Genomic DNA, 12,536 nt, shown 5'->3' with positions numbered 1-12,536 from the left:
AACAGTCATCTGGGCGTATTTGCAAGAGGATCTTCTTCAAAGTGATAATTCTGAATGAGCGCTTCATCAGGGCCCGGTTAAGATGTCTTAAATCGAGGATGGGTCTGAGACTGCCATCCCTTTTAGGGAAGAGGAAGTAACAGCTGTAAAAGCTTCACTTGCACTGTGTTGGGTGGACCACTTCTATGGCCCTTTTTGCCAGCATAGTTTTTACCTAGGATATGCACATTCTCGTCTGTCACAGAGGATAGGACCACGCCGTTGAATAATGGGGGCCTCCGAGCAAATTGCAGTGTATAACCTTTTATAGTTTTCAACACCCACTTTGACACACCGGGGTTGGCCTGCCATGCCTCGGCCCATGTGGTGAGGGGTTGTATTGGTTTGAGTCACTGTAAGGAACTGTGGAGCTCATAAATAGTGGAAGAGGAAATTTGCTCTCTTTTTGAGTATATTTGTGCTTTATTTAATCCGCTATAAGACCGGCACGCTGCCAGGGCGCTATGCTGGGCTCTGTGCAGGCAACAAACACATCACTTCGAGCACCCGGAACAGAACAGAGTGACTGGAAGGTGAGACGAGGCAATTTGGAGGGTGGTACGGCTGGAGCGGGACTTAGCCTCCCCCTCTTCCTGACTGGTGCATCTGGCTGACTTCTGAGGCACCGGGTCCAACACTAACTTTGGCCGGGGTCCCTGCCGCTTCAGAAGGGGGTAGCACTTAGCAGAGCTGCGGCGTGAGCTGGTTTTTCCGGCAGCGTGGTTTTTCCAGGCTGCAGGGCGACTCAAGGCAGACAAAAGTGTTGCACAGCCTGGGATGACTTTTGTGCAGTGGTGAAGTGCTCAGTGAACTCAGCCACAGCGGGACCAAAGAGACCAGCGGGGGAGACAGGTGAGTCGAGGAAGACATTTTTATCTGCGTCCTTTGTCTCCTTCAGATTCAGCCAGAGGTGGCATCCCAACACAACCAAGATGCCCATTGAACGCCCGATAGCCTGGGCGGTGGCATTAGTAGTGCGCAGGGCCAGGTCCGTAGCACTGCACAACTCCTTAAATGTGGCCAGGTCCTGTCCCACTTCGTCCATGGTGCGGAGGAGCTTGGCCTGGTACACTTGGAGTGCAGCTCTCTGAAAAGAGACAGATGCACTGCCATTGAGTGCAGCTTTGTGAGCTCCCCGTGGATCTCAGCGAAGAAGGGTGCAGCCCTCTGGGGAGGGGCCTGGCGGTGTCCCGGAAGGAACCACTCATCTAGTCGGCTGCGTGAGGGCTCCTCAGCCGCAGACCATTCCAACCAGAGTTCCTCGATGGCCTTAGTAAGGACACGGATCAGCTCGGTGTCCACAGAAGTCCTGGCGTCGACTGGCTGGTTAGGTCGAGCCCTACCAATCCTCGGCGACTGAGGCCGCTATCGACATGCTGTCAATAGAGGCTTGTCTTCAGAGCTACCGGCCGAAACCAGGTTATTTGTGCTGGCAGAAGAATGCTGGTCTAGGTGGGAGAAACGGACAGGCGAAAATTCTCTCTGAAAAGAGACAGATGCATGCGTGCCTTGAGCCAACGTGAGCTCGATCACATCCGAGCGCTGGGATCCTCTGCATCACTGTTTCTTCCTCACAGGCTCCTGGGAGGAGAGAATGGTATGGTGTGAGGGGCGGAGTCCCTTCCTGAAAAGAAAGTTATCCGTGAGTGCAGAGTGGCCAGACTCATATCCATGCAATGTGGACAGGTCATGTCAATGTGCACGGCCTCAGTGTGGGACTTTTCCAGGCATCGCACGCACTCATCGTGCCAATCATCAGTGTGCAGGGGGCCCCTGCGCGTGCAACAATGCTGAAAAATGTGCTCTAGGAAATTAGCTCTTTTAGAAACCTCAGCAAAAGCAGATGGAAGTGCAGAAGCATGATTGACACTGCAGGCGGCTCGCTAGCGTTGTGCAGTCCGGGCACTTGTGAAGCAACACGGGAGAAGAGCTGCTGGGGAGCGGTGAACCGACCCAGCTGCTGAAAGAGGTATGCCGATCAGGGGCTGCTCGGGGGTGGCAAGCTGAGGCGAAGAGCTGCGACGGCGGCTGGCTGCTCGAAGCGGCATGCTGGTTGTGAGCGACAAGCTGCTAGAGAGCGGTGAGCTGCTAGAAGGCGGAGAGCAGGTAGAAGTAGATGATCTGCTGTGCAAAGCGGCGAGCTGGTCAACGGTGATCTCTCCTGCTTTGTCGGGTTAAGGTCTTGGATCTAGTGAAGAGATATCAGTTGTCGCTGAAAGAGAATGGATCAGTTTGCCTGGGTGAGTCGGCTGCTTATATAGCCTGATGCCCTGCCCCTTTAGGCGGGCTTGGGCGGGCTTACTGACCATAGGCTAGAGTCCTGCAATGGGTCGGGTACCCGCGGGTACCCACGGATACCCGCATAAAAGTGGCTGAAACGGGTGGATTTTGACATTCTTTTGATAATTAACTCCTTGCGGGCGGGTAGTAGCACCGATGAAAAATATGTGCAATATTTGTATGTCTAAATTACCATTACACATAACCAACAACAATATGACATTTGACCCATTACGTCACCAGCACTGCGACTGCGTAAGAGAGAGAGACTTTTCCACAGCTGGATTTGTAAATCAAGAACGGAAAACGCAACTTAAATCTGGGACTGTGGACGATATCCTTTTCCTGCACCGTAACCTCAAGGGAAAGGAAATGCATAGTTTGTGAGCGACAGGCTCAGGTTGTATTTTTTCTTTTTTGTTCTTTTTTTTATTTTATTTTTATTAATAGGTCTATTTGCCTATAGTTATCAGGTTCCATAGCCTATTTAGGTGCAAAATAAAGCGCACTTTTGTTTCATTAGCACATTAATGACACTGTCGTGATGTTGAGAAAGGTGCGAGATCAAAAATAAAGCACATTAATTGGAATGATTTTAGCGTGTGTGATTTATCACGGGCACGGGTCGGGTAACGGGCCAAATATTTACAGATCTGGACGGGTACGGATTAATTTTTATATTATCACGGGTGACGGGTCGGATCTGGTGCTGAACTTTGCGGGTACGGGCGGGCGCAGGTCTCCAAAAATGGACATGTGCAGGACTCTACTATAGGCTAGTGCCGCTTATATAGCCACGCCGCCATTGGTTAGTTTCTAGTGAACTCTACAAACCAATGGTCATGCAGTTTCACTGCGTGACTGATAAAGGCTTCAGAAATCAGATAAAAAGGACTTTTCCCCATAGCAGTACAAGTGTAGTATCGAAAGGGAACTAATATTTTTCAGGATTGTTGATGAATAGAAAGTTCAAAAGAACAGCACACAGAAAAAGAACACCATATAGTATAGAAATATTTGCAAAGTTCTAAATATTTTTATTATCACTTATCAATTCAGTGCATCTTTGCTTAATAACTTAATTTCATAATATACAAATAAATAAAAATAAGTAAATAAAAATCTTAATGACCCCAAGCTTTTGAAATTCTTTTTGTCAGTAGTGTGTAGTGTAATGGACTGCTCTGTCCACTGTGAGGCACTAGTGCATCAATGACGCTTGTGATACTTTCACTACAGTCACATACAATGTCCTGATTGACCTGACTGAAGGCCACTGAAACATGAGACAACAGATTGAGTCGATCTGACTATTTAAGGGACATATAAATGCTTAGTTAGCAAGACTTATGAGCATATTCTGTTGCTTAGTCTGAACTGTCCCTACTGACGTTGCAATTTCTTTTCCTGTCACACAGAATAAAAATAAATAAATAAATAACCTGCAAGCAGTCAAGAGAATATATCAAACAGATATCGATAGATATATTGAAAATATGCAATTTTTATTCAAGTGGTACACGTTAAAAAAAAGATTTTAGGACAATATAACGTTGCAGTAAAATTAATAATCTAGCTACAATTCCCTGTGCTCAGGAAGTTTGGCATGACTTGCCTGGAATGCTACAAAGTCAAGAGTTGTGGTTTGAAGTCGTGACTTACGTGTTCAGAAACCTGCCTGCAACGCAGCATTAGGCCAAATAGCATTCAGCTCCATTTGAACACAGTATGCCTTGTCTGAAACCATTCCATAGTGTTTCAACACAAAATCAGGACAGAAATGGCTAGATTCTGTCAGGGCCTGGAAATGATTCATTCCCTCCTGACCCCAGAGTTCACATCTCTATATGAATGTGCAAATGGAATTGAAATAGACTCAGGCTCTCTGTCTCGATCTGTGATGTAAATCAGCAGCACACACAGTGAAGAACATTTTAAGACAATCATGTTTAGCTAACAGACCAAGAGGTGCACACAGATTTGAATTAACTGGCTGCTACTGGGCGTTTGGAAAGCTGAGAGCAGATCTCACAGGAGAGACACAAAAAAGAAACATGGGACTTTGGTGGAGAATTAATAAGAGAGACAAAAAATAACAAAGTTGAGAAGGCTTAACCATTTTACATGTGGGGTAACATGGTGTTTCGGAGCTTGAAAGTCATGGTTGCCATGTTTACATGGGAAAAGAGCAGTGTGAACATGCTGCCAAATATAACTTTTCATATTCCACAGAAGAAAGAAAGGAACAGGTTTGGAACCACTTAAGGGAGAGTAAGTCTCAATGGTACAAAAGGAAAAGACAGGACAAGCTGAACATCTGTCCTTTGACCAGCAGTGACACAGAACATTGTCTTGGTTCTTGGGCTCCTGTTACACACACAAACATAGTCACAATGACAGTGTAACACTGCAGCAACACAGTATAACTGCCAGAGACTGTTTTACACTGAATCAGTGTCCTAGAAGATCTGCACAATTGCACCATCAGCAAATAAAAACATCACAGAGGATAATTATCGACCTGACTGTCCATAAATAATGTCTTCATTTCTTCATTACTTATTTACCATTTTTAAAAAACCCACAGTTGTTTTCAGAAAATATATTTGGAATGTTTTTCAGCATTTCTTTTTCAGAAACAGTTATAAAACTGCAAAAATAAATAAATAAATAATTAACTATTTGCCAATAGGTACAAAACTAATTCTGCTTCTCAAGTAATTGTATATATTTTTTGAAAGGATGTTTAGACATTTTTACTAGGGAAAAAAGACAGAAATACAGATTTAACATTGTTTCAGTTCTGTTACGGAGAACTATTTGATCTTGTTTATTTTATCTCCCAAACAACATAAAACTTCCCTTGTGCAGAAACTTCATAAAAACAAAAGTGCAGTATAAGAAAATGCGGTGTTCAATAATTTTAAAAGAATGGAGAGAGCAAAGAAGTAAAGCAGAGCAAGTACCTTTGGCAAAAGAGCCGGTGAGCAAGCCGAAAAAGCAGCGCAGCATACTGGCCAACTCCTTCTCACACTCGTTCTTACAATCCTTCACCGCATCCATGTCTTCAGTAATGTCTCTCCAAAGTCTCAACTGCTGACCGAACAGCCTCTGTTAAACTACTGTGTCTCATACAATGAAAAAAGTCCATTAAACCATCACCAGCGGACAGACTAATTTCTAAAACACTCTGACACTTACTTTGTCCTTAAACTTCCTCCTCAGTTAGGAGAGAGTTGCAAGATCACAGATTTTAGTCAGTTAAGATCAAATTCATGACCTAATATGTAGGAAAATTCAGATGAAAAGTTATCTTTAGGCTGCTGTGATAAAAAAAATGGGTCTTTATCCATTTATTTTTTTAAAGAATGGACAAAACCATACCGACATCCTGAGATCCAGAGCTGAAGGGTTTTGCTGCTCAGTGCAGAAAAGTCTAAGTGTGACCGAATGTAGAACATACTGCTGATTTGTTATCTGGATAACATTACACCTCCCAATCCAGACGTGGACTGTAATCTAAACCAAACAGCTAGTGAGGTCCTCAGAATCCTGACAGAGTTCTGCTGTGTACAGTATATCTGAACATATCATGACTGCTTAGGAATTAAAGCTATGAACAGGAAGTAACACTGATCTTAGAGAGAGAGAGAGAGAGAGAGAGACTAGAATGCTCAAGTTTCAAAGGATGCATTATAGTATGCGGCACAGTAACAAGACATTAAATAATCTCTTAATTAATAGGAATAATTCACCAAAAAATGTAGATGTGTTCGTTTCTTCATTGGAACAGATTTGGAGAAATTTAGCATTAAATCACTTGCTCATTAATAGTTCCTCTGGGTGGAGTTCTCCTCTGGGAGAAAAACATCACAGTAATCCACAAGTCATCCACACAACGGTTCTTGATCTGTGCATATTTCTCTCCTGATTCAGATGAGAGCATTATTATGTACAGTGCCCTCCATAAGTATTGGAACAGTAAAGACAAAATTGTTCTGTTTGCTGTGGAGTCAAGAAATCTGTAAATATGATTAAAAGATGAATATGAGACAAAACTACAGAATGTCACATTTTATTATCAGGTGATTCAACAAAAATATGTTTTACCTGCTAAGAAGATCAGCTCTTTAAGAGTTTCATCTCCCTATCTGATGTGAGCTTAAGTATTGGAACAGCTGCCTCACAGGTCTTTCAGTGTTCAGTTGTGTCCTGTTGCATTTATTCTTCAGATATTAAAAGCAGGGAATTTGTCTTATCAGTTATATCCATTGCTTCTGCATTCTAAAAGCAGACTCTGAAAGAAAAGCTAGCAATTTGGATGCAAAAAGAAAAGAGGAAGTCAATTAGAACTATAGGAAAATCAAAGGGTATGGAGAAATCAAGAGTTTGGAAACTACCGGCGACGACCTGATCGGCTGAAAAAACAACAGTATGATCCTAAGCATACAACCTCATCTATAAAGCTTGGTGGAGGTGGTGTCATGGCATGGGCATGCATGGCTGTCTCTAGAACAGGACCTCTTAATTTGAATGATGACTTAATGTATAATGGCAGTAGCAGAATGAATTTGGAAGGGGACAAAAAGAAATGCCACCAAACACATTAGAAAGCACTTCATATTGGATCAGGACTATGACCCAAAACACCCTGCCAGTTAAGTCAAGGACTTTATCAGGGCAATGAAATGTAAAGTCTTAGATTGCCCAAATCAATCTCCAGATTTAAATCCGACTGAACATTAATTTCACCAGCTGAAGAGGAGACTAAAGACAGAAACTCCCCAAAACAAGCAACAGTTGGAATTGGCTGCATTAAAGGCTGGGGAAAAGCATTTCAAAGCATAGGACCAAGAGTCTGGTGATGTCTATAGGTTGCAGACGTACTGCTCTGATTGCATGTAAGGGATCTGCAGCTAAATATCAGCTCTGCCTTAAGTTCATCTGTTCCAATACTTATGCTCACATCAAAAAGTGGGATGAACTCTAAAAGTGCTTTTTTATTTTTATTTGGTAAAACATGTATGTGTCGAAAGACCTAATAATAAAATGTGACATTCTGCAGTTTTGTTGCATATTCATCTTTTAATCACATTTGCAAATGTCTTGACTCCACAGCAGAGAAATCAATTTTGTCTTTATTGTTCCAACACTTATGGAGGGCACTGTATAGAGTCCATAAAATGTCTTCATGATGGGTTTGTCTCTTTCAAAAATGCAAATTTTCTGAACACTGCAAGCACTCGTTGGTAATGCTCCTTTCTATAATGACATGCTTCATCTTTCAAAATAAATGTTAAGACAGTTAATAATGTCCTTAGTTTTACCATCAGATCAAGCCTGAAAGAAGAACAGAGTCGTGTGACAGACACAGTGATGAAGCTCCTACTATATGTGTTTGCAGTACGCAAGCCACGGAAGGTTAAGACAGCTGACTCCACTATGATGTGACCATCTCTCTCTCTCTGTCTCTCTCTCTCTCTCTGACGCACACACAAATGCAATGCGCAAAACTCTGCATTCGAACATTCAATAGCAAATACTTAAACTAACAACAAAACATACTTACAGTAATCAGAGGAGCCAGATTGTCGTAGCAAACTCGAAATTATCTCCTCTCTAGATTCACAAAATGCTTGTCCATAAAATGCATTATTGTTCTATTGTAAGTAATCTTAAAGATTACTAAATGCATCTTTCGGAAAGCCTAATAAAGTGCTTTTGTTTTTGCCTAAATATACTGCATCTCCCTGACATGACTGCTTCAACACTAACTGCTGTTACTGAAACCAAGCCTTCTTTCTTTACGTAAACAGTTGGGTGGCATTGCGTAAATATTTCCACATAGTGACATAGACATGTTGGGGCGTGTTTAAACGAGCCGTTTTAGGGGGGACTGGCAGTCTTAACTTTGATAAAGAATATCCTTTTGGATTTGAGACTTTAGTTTTTGCAACTTTAAAGATCTTCTTTATGCACCAAGAGCTTGTTACACTCCAAAGAGAAAGGAAAAATTGAAATCGCATGACCCATTTTATTGGTGATCTGGAATTAATCTGGAGTGTGGATTACTTGTGTTAATCAAGATATTTTATGTACTATATCCTTAAAATTGCTTTCATCTGAATTCGGAGAGAAATATGAACAGATCAAGCACCGTTGTGTGGATTACTTGTGGATGACTGTGATGTTTATATCTGCTGTTCGGACTCTCATTCTGATGGCACCCATTCACTGCAGAAGATCCACTGATGAGCAAGCGACGTAATGATACATTTCTCAAAATTTGTTCTGATGAAGAAACAAACTACCTGGATGGCCTCCGGGTGAGTAAATTTGTTACAAATGTACATTTTTTAGGTGAACCATTCCTTTAATAAGGATGATACAGAAAGAACTGCTGAGGCCTCTATATGCCCACAATGGCCCGGAAATCTATTTGAACACTTTAAATTGTATAAATTATTATTTAATATTTTTATAATATAATAAATATAACATTTTTAAACAGATTTAAAGCTTAACAAACTCGAATCTTGGTTTCATACTTTCACTTTATTCCTTCATAACTTTCACTTGCTTTAATATTTTGCTATTTAACGTTCTGATGAATTGACATTCATACAATTTTAAGTTTTTAAGTTGTGGTTTAAGCATCAAAATAGTTTTTGGGTTCACTTTAAATATATAGGGCCACTAGCCTGATTCTGAGACACGTCTCTTCTTTCACTCTTCCTATAGCCCTCTCTGATTTCCCCATTTGCAAACCAATCTCTGATTTCCTGATCCTGTCTAGAGTGCCACTTTCTTTCAATGGTGCCACCAGTGTCTCTTTCAATACTCTAATAGGTAACTCTCAGTTCTTTCAGCAATCTTGATAGTGGAAAACAATTAAATCAATACAAATGACAAATGATTATTATGTACACATAAAACCTATTTGTTTGAAAAACAATTCATTAACATATAATGGAGTGCCATATAACCACTAGATGGCACCCGCTGAGCATTCTGGAGATCATAGTAATTCGTAGGGATAATGTGGAAACCCTTGCATTTATATAATTTTCAAGAAAAGTTTTATATTTGACGACTCATCAAGTAAAAATGAATTACATTTTTTCCTTACACCTGGAATACATGAGTGTACACGGTTTTTACAAATATCATTCATTGGTATTTCATGTCAACTGATCTGATATTATCTTATACATGACTGTTTTTTCAAATATTTATTAATATATATTACTTGTAACAAAGAACAAGTTATGATTATGCCAAACTATAGTACTTAATTATGCTATCAGGAAATTTTTCACTTTATGTCCCAAAAACATCCAAATAAATTTTAATACAGAAATTAAAACACACTCAACATAAAAGAGGTGGATTAATATAAGACATTATATGTTCACATTAAACAGATCACAGTTATAAACCCCTATTAACAATATCAACTGTGAATACATATATACCCTACTGTCACTGTCATAAAAATCAGCTCTAGTTTATTGTAGCCATCATGAAATGTACTTAAGCACATCCTAACCTGAATTGGGTATATTACTAGAAGCTAAGCAATTATTCTGTTTTCTGCATTCAAAGCTGACAGTGTTAATAAAAGCAAAAGTCTGGACAAGCCAAACTTTCTAGAAGGGTGACTTTAACAATCTGTTTTGATACAATCTCATTAATGACCCACAGAGGGCTAGCTTATGTGAAGAGAGTGGCAACACAGATCGATCAAAACCAAATTAACCTGAATCCATTCCCCTTGCCATGGTCAACAGACACTTCTGCTGAAGTCTGTTTGATCAATGTCACCCTCTTGAGGTCAAGACCCAGGATCTGTTGTTACAAGCTGCTTGGAGTAAATCACCTTTACTGATGGATATGCTGTGATTTAGAAGGAAGGGGGTGTCATGTACAGTATGTAGATAACATGTTTTTGTATGCATTCTCTGCTAGTGACCAAAAAAAAAGATTTGACTCTCAAGTCTTCTGAAGCTTTGTGTGAAGAACAGACTCCTCAGTATGTTCATAAGAGTTCATGAGACAGTGATTTGTGAACGAATGTTTCTTTTGAGTCGGATCTTTTATTTGATTCGGTTAACACAACCAGTCTGGGCTGCATTTCCCAAAAGCATTGTAAACCTCAATAGTCGTAGATCATCGTTGTCATTTGTTTCTATGATAATTTTAGGCTTGCAAAGCCTTTGGGAAATGCAGCCCTGAATTTTTTGTTCACAAATCAGACTGATATGGTTTACGGTTTACAGTTGTGGCAGTCCTTGAGTTATTAGCTCTCAGAGAAATGTTGGTTTGTTCATCACAGAAAGCTATCATAAGACTACTAGCAAAAGAGTTGTATGAACCACTTTCAGCTTCTTTTTCCCCAAACTTATTGTACACACTTTTCTCAGTTAACAGTCTTATATCTTAGACATGTACATTTCTCCTTCCCTTTGGGTCTAAATGGATGAAATATGTTTTTTTTTTTTTTGCAGGTGAAGCAATGCTATCAGAGGCTTTGTCCTACCATTTAATAACTGGCCGGTTAGGATTTCGAAAAAGAATTGTTTGCATAACTGTTGTTGCACTTTTGCATGCTATCTTGACTTATAATGCTTTAGCTATGTATGTGCCAAGGAAGCACACAAACTGCATAAGTATCAAGGATGTAATAGCGAACCACTCAGAGGACAATTTGGATGAGAAACCTGAATTTTTTTTTTTTTTTTGCTCAGCCAGAGGAGTGCAATTGCATACGTACTTTGTCTGATGTCATCTTCCTGTTAACATTGTGTCTGACAGTTTTCGATTTTGATGGACACTGTGAATGCAAATTAAAAAGAGCACAAAGTACAAAAGTTGAAAACAACGCTTCACATCATCTAGTGAGTAAAAGGATGTGGATTGTGCAAATATTTGTTAAGATATGCTATCCCTTTAATTCCATTTTAAAAGCCAGCATTTCTATTGCATTTCCTCTACTAAACATCTGACTGCAATTTAATTTATGTTCCCTTTTCAAACAGCATGTGTGCAGTGTGTCATATTTCTCCATTAACCACACCTCAAGCCAAGACTCATTTCACATATCAACAGCTCAGCAGGTGATAAACGCTACTTTCAAGTCATTTCAGCATCAGCCTGAATGTAAACTAATCATGAGATAAAACAGCAACCGCATAAAAATGACAGTATAATCACAATTTTAACCGTTAAGCACCCAGATGAGCAGGAGAGCCCATTACAGACAATTTTCCTTATGAGCAAAACATACAGTCCCAGGCTGATCTGAGGGAACTGGACCGTCAAATATGCAGACATGCTTTATCAGCGGGCCTTCCTAATGTGCCCTTTCCGCCATTCCTCTGTCTCACCTTGTTCTTTGGGCCCGGTGCTGGCGATGATCCATTTGACCAGGCAGCACCTCATGAGGGCTTTCCGTGTGAATCGAGGCCTCTGCCATTTGCCGCTCTCCTTCTGTCGGCATGTGCCAGGCTCCACCCCATTGGCGTCACCCAGCAGACTGCCATCCACCACCTTGCCATCCTGCTGGGAGAGAGAAACAGACAATGACAATGAGCTGTTGTTTATTAGGGGGAAAAAGCAACATATGTCACACAGAATAATCAATTATCATGAGACATGTTGCACATATGGAAAACACATAGAAAGGTTTCATATAAGCCTCTGAAGCTAAACTTAGCCTGCTGCAAAAATCCCATAACCATATGAAAAATATCACACAAAGTCCTGTGCCCTGCCATCAGCCACACTGCCATCATAACAGCACACTGCCAGATTATGACATAATCAGAAATGATGTCATAAAATGATCTGTCATTAGAGATCATATCAGTCTTTCTTAGAATCATGTCATTGTACCATCATAAGAGTTCTTATTATAAATTCAAAATGAGATATAGAGGCAACATTCTTAATATCTGATTTGAGAACGTTTCAAGCTGGAATAAAATATACCATGATGCCTTGAGCTCTGTTTCCTGTAACAATTACAAAACTGTATCATAGAAACCATAATTATCTCAGTTATTATTATTATTACAATTTGATAACTTGGTATCAGCTACAGTTTTTTTTTTACATCTTTTTTTTTTGGTAACACTTGCACAGCCTTTCTTCATTAATACCAGCTCAAGCCAAGACTCATTTCAGTATCTCAACTTGTAATGAAAACTGATTGTTTT

General features: G+C 40.4%; 2 protein-coding genes across 3 annotated transcripts in view; both read right to left on the bottom strand.

Annotated features, from left to right (window-relative positions):
• LOC132114410 (solute carrier family 23 member 2-like) overlaps positions 1-12,536 on the bottom strand; it is a 194,158-nt gene that overhangs the window by 70,325 nt on the left and 111,297 nt on the right. The window lies entirely within an intron of this gene.
• LOC132114408 (calsenilin-like) overlaps positions 1-12,536 on the bottom strand; it is a 63,921-nt gene that overhangs the window by 31,006 nt on the left and 20,379 nt on the right. The window contains exon 2 of the mRNA XM_059522485.1: positions 11,706-11,880. Coding sequence (XP_059378468.1) covers positions 11,706-11,880 — 175 coding nt within the window. The remainder of the gene's footprint in view (positions 1-11,705; positions 11,881-12,536) is intronic.

The sequence above is a fragment of the Carassius carassius genome, chromosome 34 (genome assembly GCF_963082965.1).
Source record: "Carassius carassius chromosome 34, fCarCar2.1, whole genome shotgun sequence".
Taxonomy (NCBI): Eukaryota; Metazoa; Chordata; class Actinopteri; order Cypriniformes; family Cyprinidae; genus Carassius; species Carassius carassius.
The sequence above is the reverse complement of the archived record's forward strand: the minus strand, read 5'-3'. Positions and strand labels throughout refer to the sequence as shown.